The 12574-nt window shown below is 38.2% G+C and overlaps 1 protein-coding gene and 1 long non-coding RNA gene across 3 annotated transcripts in view; one reads left to right on the top strand and one right to left on the bottom strand.

The window, feature by feature from the left end:
- LOC121134121 overlaps positions 1-5008 on the bottom strand; it is a 53842-nt gene extending 48834 nt beyond the window's left edge. Inside the window, exon 1 of one of the 2 annotated variants that reach the window (XR_005871142.1) lies at positions 4904-5008. This is a non-coding gene — a long non-coding RNA (uncharacterized LOC121134121). The remainder of the gene's footprint in view (positions 1-4903) is intronic. The other variant, XR_005871143.1, reaches the window with a different exon arrangement.
- Positions 5009-5113: 105 nt separating this feature from the next.
- Positions 5114-12381, top strand: Spata4 (spermatogenesis associated 4). The gene is made up of 6 exons (XM_040731796.1): positions 5114-5356; positions 6131-6260; positions 6599-6717; positions 6827-7047; positions 9875-9991; positions 12147-12381. Exons 1-6 carry the CDS (start codon positions 5139-5141, stop codon positions 12266-12268), a joined length of 927 nt encoding a protein of 308 aa, XP_040587730.1. The 5' UTR covers positions 5114-5138; the 3' UTR covers positions 12269-12381.
- The last annotated feature ends 193 nt before the right edge of the window (positions 12382-12574 follow it).

Raw genomic sequence — 12574 nt, 5'->3', positions numbered from 1 at the left:
GGAGGTCCAAGCTCATTGCTGGCTTTGCCACTCCCTGGCATGGTGACCCTGGGTGCTATAATAAAGCAGGTTGAGCAGGATTTGATGAGCAAATAAGTAAGAAACACTCCTCCTTAGCCTTTGCATCAGCTCCTGCCTCCAGGATCCTGCCCTGTTGAGTTCTACCTTGGCTTCAATTAGTAACGGACTGTGTTGTAGAACTTTAAACTGATATAGACACTTTCCTCCCCTAGTTGCTTTTGGTCATGGAACTTTATCACAGCACACGGAACCCCTAACTATGACAAACAATCCCTTAATGTGGAATTTCAACAAATTATTGTGGATGATGTTTCTGTATACATCTAGCCTGGCTATGGAAAAGTAACTCTTACTATGAGTATATGAACACCAAAGTGTTTCCAGACATATTAGATTCAAAATTATTCAAACTAATGTCATTTGAGAAATATAAATATTAAGTGATTGATTAAATCTTACAATCAATTTAAGAAGTTTATCCTAACATTGGAAGTACTTAATTCACAATATCGCAAGTCAATATATGCCTAAGCTTGGAGGTCTGATTATTTCAATATGAATAAATTTTCCAATCCATTGTTTAATTATTTCATTTTCATGGCTATACCTTTCAAACAGTTTGTGTAACTGTTTAAAAGTTTCTTCTCCATTCTAAGTTACCTTAAAAATGGAGCAAACATTTCAGTAAAGCCATTTTGGAAAATTGGACCTAGTGACATTACAAAATAGCATTAAGTTGACATTCCCAAAGAAGGAAAGCTTTAAACCAGATGGCTTAGCTCTGTAGTCTGTGGATGATGAAAAGCAGGACATGGAAATGAAGTTGGCATTGCCCTTTGCTATACATATCTCTTGTCATGTGTGTGTGTTTGTGTGTGTGTGTGTGTGCCTGTGAGGTGTATAAATGTCATGTTCCATATAATACTTCTGAAGATATTTATACAGTCAGCATAGTTGGAAGCCCAACTGAGAAAATGTATGTTCACCAACAGAGCTCAAGTTCACTTGGTTACAACTCTCTCCAGTCTGGAGGATCTATTCAACGGGTGTTCTTGTACTCCATTGTATAAGACTGGGCTCTTCCAGAGTCAGGAATCCCTGTCTATGATGTGTTCGCTTTATGTCCAAATTTTCTCTTTTTGGCATTTTGATTATTCTGTGAGGCGTGAAGGGCAAGAGCAGTGTGGCTTAAAATCAGAGTTTTTCCCTTTCCCTATGCTGTGACATATCAAGTTCTTTAACTCTGTTCCCAGAGTCTGGGATCTTCCACGGAATCCATGAAACAGATAGATAGGATAACTCTCTTCACATCGTCTCTGCAGAATACAGAAGGCAAACAAAAACTCCCTGCACAGAAACAAAACCCTCGTATCTTTCACAGTTCTTGACAGCATTGTCTCTAAGCTTCAATGTTGGGCAAGTAGACTATTCTCAGTTATTCAAAATAAAATCTTTTCCAATATTAGATCCTGGAAGGAGTTCAGTAATTATACCCCATTTCTTGACCAAATTCAAGTGAGAACATGGAGATGTTTGCTCTCTACCTCTAGGATTAGCAGAGAGCTCTGGGGGCTTAACCTCTCACAGCCAGTCACACTATTCCCCACACTTATGATACTACACCAACATAACCCAATGAACAAGAAGCAGCTAGTTCCTTAGATTGCCTTCATAAGAGGTAGGTGAGCTAGCAGTAGAGGAAATCTTTTCTTCAGTTATCAGTCAGCATCCTGTCAGAAAAGAGAAGTTGCTCGGTGTACCAGTCACTGGGAACTTAATGTAAGGAACTTGCTAAACAGATGCTTGAAACTGAGCAACTAAAATAGGAACATCAAAGCACTACTGCTATTGATGCTCCTAGCAGCAATTATGAATCCCATTACAGATGTTGAGGGTATAAGCAACTGGGCTTGGAGGCAAAGCTCTAAAAAATCACAATTCTGAGCAGAAGGTGTCCCTAGCTAGTGCTGCATTTCGGGAGCTCCGGGGGACCATCCCAGGAAAAATCTGGGCCTCAGACTTCTAAGGAGGACATCTTGTGGGTGGTTGCTAAAATCCCTGTGAGAGTATGATAAAAGCAGGCAAGCATGAAAAAGAGAAAGGAAACGAAAAAGAAACATTAGATTGCATCCGAGAACCAACTGCCAGTGCCAGGTGAGGCTTTGTTGTTATGGCAACACAGAAATGAATAGCAAGCAAATGGAGAACAGCAAATCCTGCCTTTCTTCCTCTAGTCTCCTGGGCTCTTCAGTCTCCTTTGTTGGCAGAGTTTTCCAAATGTTTAGCAACAGAGAAACCAGACTCCAGAATCGCAGCTCAGAAGCACAGAGAGTATGGTGCAGCAGAGATGCAGGCACTTAACAATTGACCCATTGCAGAAATAAACTTCTAACTTCAGAGTAAGGATCCAGATTTCAGCCCCAGTGGATAGGTAATTTACCTCTGTAGGTCTTAGCAGCCAAGTAACAGGTTAGTCTTCACATAAAAACACTTTCGATAAGCCTAATGGGTAACTCGTTTCCTAAGGAAATGTTCATGGACATGTTAACATGGAAGGGTGAAAATTTCATTGGGTCCCACCCTTAGACAAAGAACTACAGAAATTCTGACTGCTGAGAGAAGGAAAATTAGATTCTCCCAGGGATGAGCCCATTATTGGTTCTCCAATGCAGAGTGACCGGTTTTAAAATCACAGATAGACTACCAAGAAAAGCAGACACAGCTGTGTGTGTGTGTGTGTGTGTGTTCCCCAAATTTAACTAACATTAACTTAACCCAATGAACAACAGGAAGTTAGCTCCTTAGAAACCTTAGTAAGAGGTAGGTGAGCCAGCAGTAGGGGAAATCTTTAATATGTATATGTATGTCTATACATATGTTTATGAAGTGTATGTAAAGGTGTTTGTATGTAATTATAATTAAGAAAAAGGATAGAAACTTGAGAGTACAGGTATAGGAGTGGTTCAAGAGAGGACAGCTGGGAGGGGCGGGAGTAAGGAAAGGGAGAAAGTGATGTGATTCTATTTTGATTAAAAATATTTTTAAAAGCCTATTAATTTTCTGTGCCTTTGCTCGCATTCGTCATTCCATGTGGAAGTGCCATTCCTTCTATTATGAAATGTATTACCAGAGTCATAAAAATGATAGTATACACTGAGGATCAAGTACTACACATTTCCTCTGTTGCTCTAAGAACTATGTATTTGATATCTTTATTTAATTCTCAGGAACCTCATAAGTTTTATCCTATATCCATATTTTACAAATAAGGTTGATTAAGTCACTTGCCCAAAGTCACGTAGCTAGTTAGAAGCAGAACCAGTTCTTTAAAGCTGATGTCTTAAAAATATTTTGTTAAATGTGTATGTGTGTGTGCAGATATGTTCATGTAAGTACAGGCTCTCCAGAGAGGTCAGGGGTATCCATTCCCCTACAGCTGGAGTTGTAGTGGTTGTGAATTGCCTGTCATGGTACCGGGAACCAAACTCAGGTCCTTAAAAACAGTATGTGCTCTTAACCCCTGAGTTATCTCTCCATGCTCTGAAACTGTGTCTCAACTCAGAATACTGCCTTCAGAAATCCAAATCACAGATCAGTTCTTCTGAGAGTACTGGATAAACTCTCTCAGACCAGATAACTTATTCCATTGTTGGCTATACACAACACGCACACACACACACACACACACACACACACACACACACACACACTTTTTCCACCTTGTCAGTGTAGGTGATTTTTTTCACTTATATGAATATATCATAAGAAGTTTCCACAGTGGTGAAGCGTGTATCAATATTATCTAATTCAACAGAGAGGATCACGCATGGGTATTGAACACATAAAGGTAGCCAGTGTTAGTGAATTAATTATAATTAAATTGATTTCATTTTAACTACAAACATCAGTATGTGGCTAAGGGCTACAACAATAGACAGTGAAGATCTACTTCACGGCTTAAGATAGCTTCTTTAAAACAGTCATTGAGTGAATGAGTCATTGCTAATACATATCACGGGGCAAAGGGGGGAAAAGTACTTCATTTCCCTCTTTCATTTTCACTCTAAGGATTACGTTTTTCAGTACTTGAGTTTGCATGGACATTTACGTGTCACACGTGCATAGGATGCCAGAAGACAACCTGAAGGTTTTTCTCACTCTACCATTGGACAAACAGAAGTCATACTGTTTAGCAGCAAGTGCCTTAACCATCTGAGCTATCCGTCTGCCCTCGTCTTAAACATGTACAAATCCACATTAGTTTCCCTTATCAATGATCACACATACAAATAAACATTCAATAAAATATTATACAGTACCACCAAGATCCAACCCATGTTTTACACATTAAATATATCCTTGCTATGAAGACTTTAAGGGGTTTCCATAATCTTTCCTGCATAACTGCCTTTGACCCCTTTGCAATAATTTTTCATTGTCTAAATCACTCCCTAATGAATGGCAAGTGTCTAGATTAGCTCCTGGCAGGGAAGGACTCAGTGAATATTTGTTGAATTAAATTATACATCCCAGGACACCTTAAAGTATAAGAATGTAAGCTATAAATTGTTTTAAAATATGTGACTTTAATGAACATGCGATGTAATCATTAAGGACATTTGTATGATAAATTTTAAAGTTATTTTTCTTTTTGGAACAAAAATCCTGCGGCTTCCAGTTCTATCCTCCGCTTCCACCCAACCCCCCAAAAAACTACTTTCACTCCATTCTAGAGCTTTCTCACATCTCTCTTCAAAACGTGTTATTGAACATTAGCCTTTGCTGACGGCCCATAATACATACAATATATTAAAAAAAAAAGTGTGTGAAGCCGGATATAAAAAGATCTCTCAACATGTTGCAAGTGAAACCCATAACTCACACTTGAAGCTCTGTGTAAGGTTTAAGTTCCTCAGACTGGTAAGGTCCAAGGGGTCCAGAAATACCCGAACTCAACATACTGCTTCACTTCCTAAACTTCCTTAATTGTTCAGAAGGTCCATGGCAACCAGGGCTACAGAGCCAGTTTAGAAACCGAAGCCCCGCCCCTTGGCGCTAAGCGCCTCGCCCCCTCCCGCGGGCAGCTTCCCTGTTGCCATGGAAACCCAGAAGGTGCAATGGCTGCCGCCGGCCAGACGGAGGAGTGTTTACTACTGCCGGCGGCAGCCCCATCCAAGTCAGCCTCACCTTCTTTACCGCCAGCAGTTCCCGTCCGGAAGAAGGCTAAGGAATGCCTGGTGTATCCGCACCCCCCGAGGTGCTCCCGCCTGTCTCGTTCCGTCCTGCGCTGGCTCCAGGGGCTGGACCTCAGCTTCTTCCCTAGGAACGTCACCAGGTGCAGGAGCCAGCCAGGCCCCAGCCACCCGCCCCAGGGCTCACCCTCGGCCACCTGCAGCGCTCAGCTTCTGCTCGGAGGCCGGGTTGACCGCCCTGGTCTGACTCCTGCCCCTAAAGGAGATACCCCCAGGCTTCCCCTCTTAACCTTGCTCACTCACCCCGCTAGGCATACCTGTCATGACAAGAAGCTCAAGAAAGACATCAAACTTTTTTTTTTTTTGCACTGATTTTATCCAACTGATCTTTAAATTTGTAGACTTACGCTAATACGGAATATTTGATGACTACAAAAACCAAGGGCTCTTCTTCGAATTAACAATAATAAGGATCAGTTTACTCACCTTTAAAATGGCATCTGGTTTGAGTGTTACCAGATGTGTAAAAAGCCACTATTTACTGGAAACTACACTGAATGTTACTACGGAATGTGACCAAAATTCCTTAAAAAAGACCATGGATCTTTTTCGGGGAAACTCTAGTTTGCTAATTTCAGTAGTGGGGTTTTCAAACAAACATCTGTGAAACTTTCAATTAGCATTTTGCTCACTTGGAAATGTTAAATCTAATAATTTGGCTTCATTAAAGGAACACCAAAGCCTTAGAGAATAATTTTAAGAAACTGTTTTCACATTGACAGTCCTGTTCAGAAAAATGAACCAACACAAGTTTTTCCAGCTATTTCGTCATCGTTAAGTATTAGAAGTCATTAATTACAAAGTTATATAAATTATATTAACTATACTTTTTCATTTCCTTATTATGTATGCATCAGGGATTTTTCAAATGGCTACCTAGTTGCCGAGATATTCTGTATATATTACCCCTGGGACCTTAGACTATCATCCTTTGAAAATGGAACCTCCTTAAAAGTCAAGTTGGATAACTGGGCACAGATAGAGAAGGTAAATCAATAAATTAGCAACAGTTTACTATGGAGTTTGTTTTTTAAAGTGCATTGAAATCTGTGTGTGAGAGAGAAACAGAAAGAAGGGAGAGAGAATGTGTCGAGCCTAGGATATAACTGAAGTTGTTAAATTCCAATTGTTTGCATTACAAAATCATAAACTATGAAATTTAGCATCTATCAGTGTGGTGCATAATAGTGGTTTTCTTGCAGAACAATAGCAAATGTTGATAATTAATAAAAAATGTTTAGTTCAGAAGAGGGTTGACTAAATTCACAGCATCTAGTTATTTTTCTAGAACTTCCAATGACAAAGTCTTTTTTCTATTATTAAAGTTTCTAGCAAGAAAAAAATTTAAACTACCCAAAGAACTGATCCATGGCACGATTCACTGTAAACCTGGGGTGCCTGAAATACTGATTCAAGAGATTTACACTTTACTAACGCATCGAGAGTAAGTAGTTTGAAATTCTCTAGCTATGTAATTTAATGTAAGCTTGTGATGACGTAAGGTTCATTAATAAGACATGGTTTGCCAACAGTCTTTTGTTTCTTATTTCCAGAGTTAAAAGTATCCAGGATGACTACGCTAATTTCACAGACTATAGTTACCAAATGCGTTTGCCACTGGTTCCCAGGTCTACAATTGCAAAGTTGATTAAAGATAACATTAGGTTATCGGAAATACGTAGCAACCCTAATACGCTCAGCAATGAACTCAAGATAGAATTCCTTTTCCTTTTACAAATGTTGCAAAGAAAACTAAGTAGAAAATTGAACCCAGGTAAGCTTTCCCAAGAGACAGGTGAGTTCTTCTAAAATTGGCAAGGCTGTTCTTGTGCTCATCTGAGAGGAAATCATGCAGTTAAGGTAAAATGAGTTATCATCACTGGAGTGGATTCCTTCTCGATCCATTCCTTCCTGTTGGAACATAGGTTCCATAGGGATAGACATCCATGTTCAGAAAAAGAAACTTTGCCAGTCTATTAGTTAAACTTTTGTGAGAAATGAGTTCACATATCAACTATAATAACTCAAGAGAGCAAGAACATTTGACTCAAGCTACCCTGAAGTTGTGTGGGAGAATGTGGTCAGAGATATTTTTCCCATAGTATAGTTGTTGGTATATGAATGGAAAGGTAGCTTTCCAAAATGATTGTCAAGTCAACTTAAACTCTTGTCATACTGCCCATCAATTGTCCCAGGCAGGTGACAAAGTAAGTGTTCTATCTCAATCATTACCTCAATTTTTGCCTCTGTTTTATATCTTTCTCATATCTGTATCTTATCCACTGCCTGGATTTCATAGAAACATATAAAACTGTTTCTGTAGCAAACCAACTATTCAGGAAATATGTGTGTTGTTAGGCTGTGTCTATCCTTTGAGCTATATTTACTGAAGGAAAGAATAATTTTCTCTCTGGTCTCTGGAAGGTGGAATTCCAAAACTTGAATTCTCCATATGAGTGCAGTTTGGCGTTTTGTCTTCCCTTACTATGCTCTTTTTCAAAACTCATAATTTATCTTCCTTGATCTGTTATGATCCCAGGCTCTTCTCATTTATTTGTGAGCAAAGAAATAAATCAAGGTATTCATTCTTTGCAGGATTTTATATCTAAAATGTGTGTGTTTTAAACATTAAGGTTAAATATTACAATTTTGCTGCAAAACGTAGCACCCATGGCAAAACGTATCAAAACGTAGCACCCATGTATGTAATTCATGAACATTTTAAAAGCTGCTTCTGCTGGTAAACAGCTGTGCATCTTTATGCAATTTAAGAAATAGATTATTACCAACTCCTCCCCCTTCTCTGCCTGGAACCTTCTTGATTGAACTCACCACACTCTCCTCTCAGTGAAACCACAGTCTTCCTGCTTGTGTTGATAATTTCCTAGATGAAAGTCAATCTATATTATATATACTATCATGTTATTCTCACTTTCAGCCACACAGGTATACACACTTTTGTTTGTATGCTGTGCATGTATCTTGTTAGTGATTTAATCAAGGGCCTTATGTATGCTAGGCAAGTCCTTTACCACTTAGCTACATCTCCAAGATTTTGTTTCTTTTTGTTTCTGTTTTTGTTTTTTCCAGACAACTTTTCTTTTCTTTGTGTAACAAGTGTAGCAAGCATAACATCTGGCTGTCCTGGAACTTGCTTTTTAGATCAGATTGGCCTAGGACTCACAGAAATTTGCCTGCTTCTGCCTCCTGAGTGCTGGGATCAAAGGCAAACACCACCACACCTTATATCTCCACGTCTTACAATACTTCATTTCTTTTCTTTTTAGTGGGTTTCTTTGTTTTGATTGCTTTTGTTGTTTTTCAGAGAAATTTTTGTCACCTTTTTATTTTATCGAAAATACTTTTTCACACATTGTATTCTGATTAGTTTCCTCTTCCTCGACTCCCTTCAGTTCCTCCCTGGCTTCCCTCCTACTTTATTAAAAATAAAGTTTTTTCATGTAATCTATTATGATTATGGTTTTTTCTCATCTATACCCCTGTCTGTATTTATATCTGTCTTAACTGTTTAGGCTTTTCATCTGTCTTGTTCCTGTAGCATCTCTCCTTTACTTTTCTTTCCATTCTGAAAATTCATTGTTATCAATTTTGAAAACTTCAAATTTCCACCCTTTAATGCGACATTAGAAATTTTAACATGCACTTTATTATAAGCTAAAATTAATCTCTGCACCATTTTCCTTAGCTTGGCATATAGAGATGAAGCTCTGCCACCTCCACATTTCCCGTAAAACCTTCTGTCTGTCTAGCATTTTGCTCCAGCTGCTTACATTGTGCTGTTTTGATGTTACTGCTGATGCTTGTTTTGCTTTACCTTTTGGAAAGTGTCACTATCTTAAAACTCACTCTATAGTTCAAACTTGTCTGAAAACCATGATCGTCCTCCCTCAGCTTCTAGGGCCTTTGATTTTTAGGCATGAGACTCCACACCCCAGCTTGGTTACATTTAAAGGAATCAATCAGACATTACTGAAGATCTTATTTCATTTAAATGTCCATCTTTACTCCTGTATAATGTTTTTTTTCTGAGCATAGCTTTGTATAGCCATTTTTTAATGTTATATGATTTATTTTGAGCTGTGTAATGAATGGTGCCTCAGGTGTGTTCATTCCAAAACGCAATTTATTGGAACGAACTAAACTTACACTCTCTCTTTTAAATGTAAGATCTTGAATAAAATCATATTAAATCAGAAAGAACAACCTACAAGTCTCAGTGGGAAATGAAGTGTGCCATAAAGCCTAAAGGCCTGCATTTGATCCCTGAAACTCACATGGTAGAAGGAAAGAACCAACTCTCTTAACCGGTGGCAATCATGTACCCCCCTCCCCCATTCACATGTAACACTCAAACAAATGCAAGCAACAAAATAAAAAAAATTACAGGAACATGAAGGTACCACCTTTAAAGTCATAGTTTAAACCACAGTGACTACTTTGTTCACCAAAAATGACTAATGGGGAGAAGAGTTATCCTATAAAATATGATAAAAAATAGTCTTTAATTGCTAAAACCCAATGTCTTCTTTCAATAATTCCAATATGAATTAAAAAATAACCATGGTGTTTATATATTATAGAGTGGTTTGACGTTAAACCAACAGTGGGAGAAATTACAATCGACCATCTTCCCGCAAGAGGCTATGGGTACAGATGTAAACCAAGGGTCTCCAAGGAAAAAGCTGTGTGTGCTTTACGTAAGTTTTGGCTAACAGGAGTTTTAAAAATTGTTTCTTTAGAGTTTCAGAATAAGATAATGTTGGCCTGAACTTCACTCACCCCAAAGCCAGGCATTCACTTAGTGATAATCTGCCCCTTGACAGCAGAGTGATATATTCCACTATACTGCTCCCCCAAACCACATCTGCCTTCTCATGTATCCTCCTGTGTATTTGCTTGAAATAAGAGACGCTTCACTGAGAGCTCAAAGCTCAGTGCCTCTGTAAATGGGGGATGAGCCAGGCCTCCCAGAAGCAGAATGACAAGAGGACATGTAATAAACCTCGTCAACACAGAAAACATCTTCATGACCACAAACCACAGTCATGGGAACAAGGTCGGCCCATTCAGCTGTTGTGTAGCTCATCAGTTAAGAAAGGTTTTTGCACTTTGGGTGCTGGAAAAATCCAAACAATATTTCCAGACACAAAAACGTTATGGAATTCAAGGTTTTGTGTTGATAAACTACACAGGACATGTAGCTTGTTTTCTGCTTGGTTGGGGCTGTACTCTATAATAGCAGGGAAACGTAGTTGCCCAACAAATTTTACAGCTCACTAACTACATTTGCCAGATTCAGCTAATACAAACCAAAATTCTTTTTAAATTGTTTGCATTTTAAAATTCTTTTTAAATTTGTTTTTGTTTTGAGACACCATCTGTTTCATAGCCCATGCAATCCTCATGCCTTCTGAATTTTGAGGTTATAAACATTTAGTGCCCTTTTCTCCTCAAGCTGCTTTGGTCATAGTGTTTTATCGCAGCAACGAGAACCCTAACCAAGACAGCCTGACACCAAGTTAATTGCAACAAAACAAAAATCCCAACTGTTTAACTGAATTGCTAAAGAATATTTCTGACTATGGTTATTTGATTTGGGACACTCTAAAAGTTCACACAGGTATTTAGAAAAACCGAATGCCAAACTTGGCAGGGTATTATTTTTATGTGTTTTAAGTCCATCACCTGTCAGGAGTCTTGAGTCTTAGACCAGTTTGGATTACATAGTGTGATGCCGAGTCTAAAGAACTAAATCAGACCGCAACACATAAAAGAATCAAGGAAATGGAAAGAGTCTGCTATCATTACTTCAGAAAGGACTTCAAATAGAATGAACGCTTGCTTTTACCATTTGAAAACGTTCTGCAGTATAGGCACTTCCTCCTTCATCATGTCCCTTCAGCATCCCTCTTACTGACCATCTGGATGGCCCTTTACAATTTGTGCTTCTATTCCTTTTCCAAAATGGCTGCTAGGTTTGAGGGAGGGTACACTCTGCATGAGATGTTGAACACACATTATCGCCATTTACTTCTCTCAGTCCTGTTCTAGCCACTCGATTCTTACTCAAGGCACACAGGAATGAAGAATGGTGTGGGTTTGATTTGGGTAATTTAATTTATGGAAACTATTTTAAAATTGTTATTCAAGTAATTTCAGTTCAGTTGTTTATGACGAAAGGATACAAAGATTACTTCAAGTCAATTTTTATGAACTGAAAGTTAATCAAAGGAGGAAAACCAAGAACTACACTCTAGGGACTTTGTTGTTTATGGATGATCAGAATCAAAAATTCAGGGAACACAAAATCCCAATTAACAGTAAAACAAGTTACCATTAAAAAGGAACACTCTTAAGTTTCTATATTCATTTGCCTAAATCTTGTGTCTCAAGGGACAAAAAAGGCAGATTACTTAGTTGCCACTGGCCCATCACATTAGAACTAAATGATCTGGAGTCTGGGCATCCAGAATGGATGACAGAATAATGGAAGTTCTATAAACTGTATCATGACCCATGCATATTTGCCAAAGCTGAGTACAAAATCATGTCTCTGTTTGTTCAGCTGTTTTCTGAAGCAATATCTAAAAATAAATGAGTTATATCAAATGCACAAAAATAAACCCTGGACATTTTTAGGCATTGCTGATAAATTTTGAAGGAGGTAACATGCTCATATAGTATATCATATATTATATGCATGATTTACATATTGTTTATTAATTTATTAAGTATAACCAGTGCTCAGACTATTGTTTATTCTGAATATATTTGATATATTAGAGAGATACTAATAATGGTATAGATATTTCATAACCATGAATTAATTCTTTGTTACTTTAAATATCCCAGAAAAATCAAGCAGAAATTACAGTCCACATAGAGAAACTCATGTGAAGCAAAGCGGAAAACCTTCTTGTGAGTCCGTTACAAAACCTATGAGAAGTGCGGATGAAACAATGAATGGCACATAGAAGTGGCTTTGAAGAAGTGATGTCACTATCATCTACCATGACATGGCAACATAATGATCCAGTCTTGGATGTATTTAAATAATAAATAACTTAAATTGGTGTCTTAGCTGTAACTGAGCTAAAAATTTCTTTTTAAGTAGTGCCAGAACATGGACAAAAGAATGACACACGGTGAACAATGTTGTGGGGAACTGAGAGAGAGGCACCAGGAAAAGAAGGCAGAGGGTCTTTTACCTTAAGTGCATTTTATTCCCCAAATTATCCTGCAACAAACATTTACATTCAATTTATAAGATATGTTGGTCT

Source organism: Mesocricetus auratus, unplaced genomic scaffold (genome assembly GCF_017639785.1).
Source record: "Mesocricetus auratus isolate SY011 unplaced genomic scaffold, BCM_Maur_2.0 Super-Scaffold_100026, whole genome shotgun sequence".
Taxonomy (NCBI): Eukaryota; Metazoa; Chordata; class Mammalia; order Rodentia; family Cricetidae; genus Mesocricetus; species Mesocricetus auratus.
This window is presented reverse-complemented; position numbering and strand designations above follow the sequence as displayed.

Bases quoted from the DNA above. Each gene is read 5' to 3' on its own strand.
- Spata4 (XM_040731796.1), top strand. From the start codon at position 5,139: ATGGCTGCCGCCGGCCAGACGGAGGAGTGTTTACTACTGCCGGCGGCA. The intron at 6,261-6,598 runs GTAAATCAATAA...CTATTATTAAAG, and splicing joins ACTGGGCACAGATAGAGAAG to TTTCTAGCAAGAAAAAAATT. The intron at 6,718-6,826 runs GTAAGTAGTTTG...TCTTATTTCCAG, and splicing joins ACTTTACTAACGCATCGAGA to AGTTAAAAGTATCCAGGATG.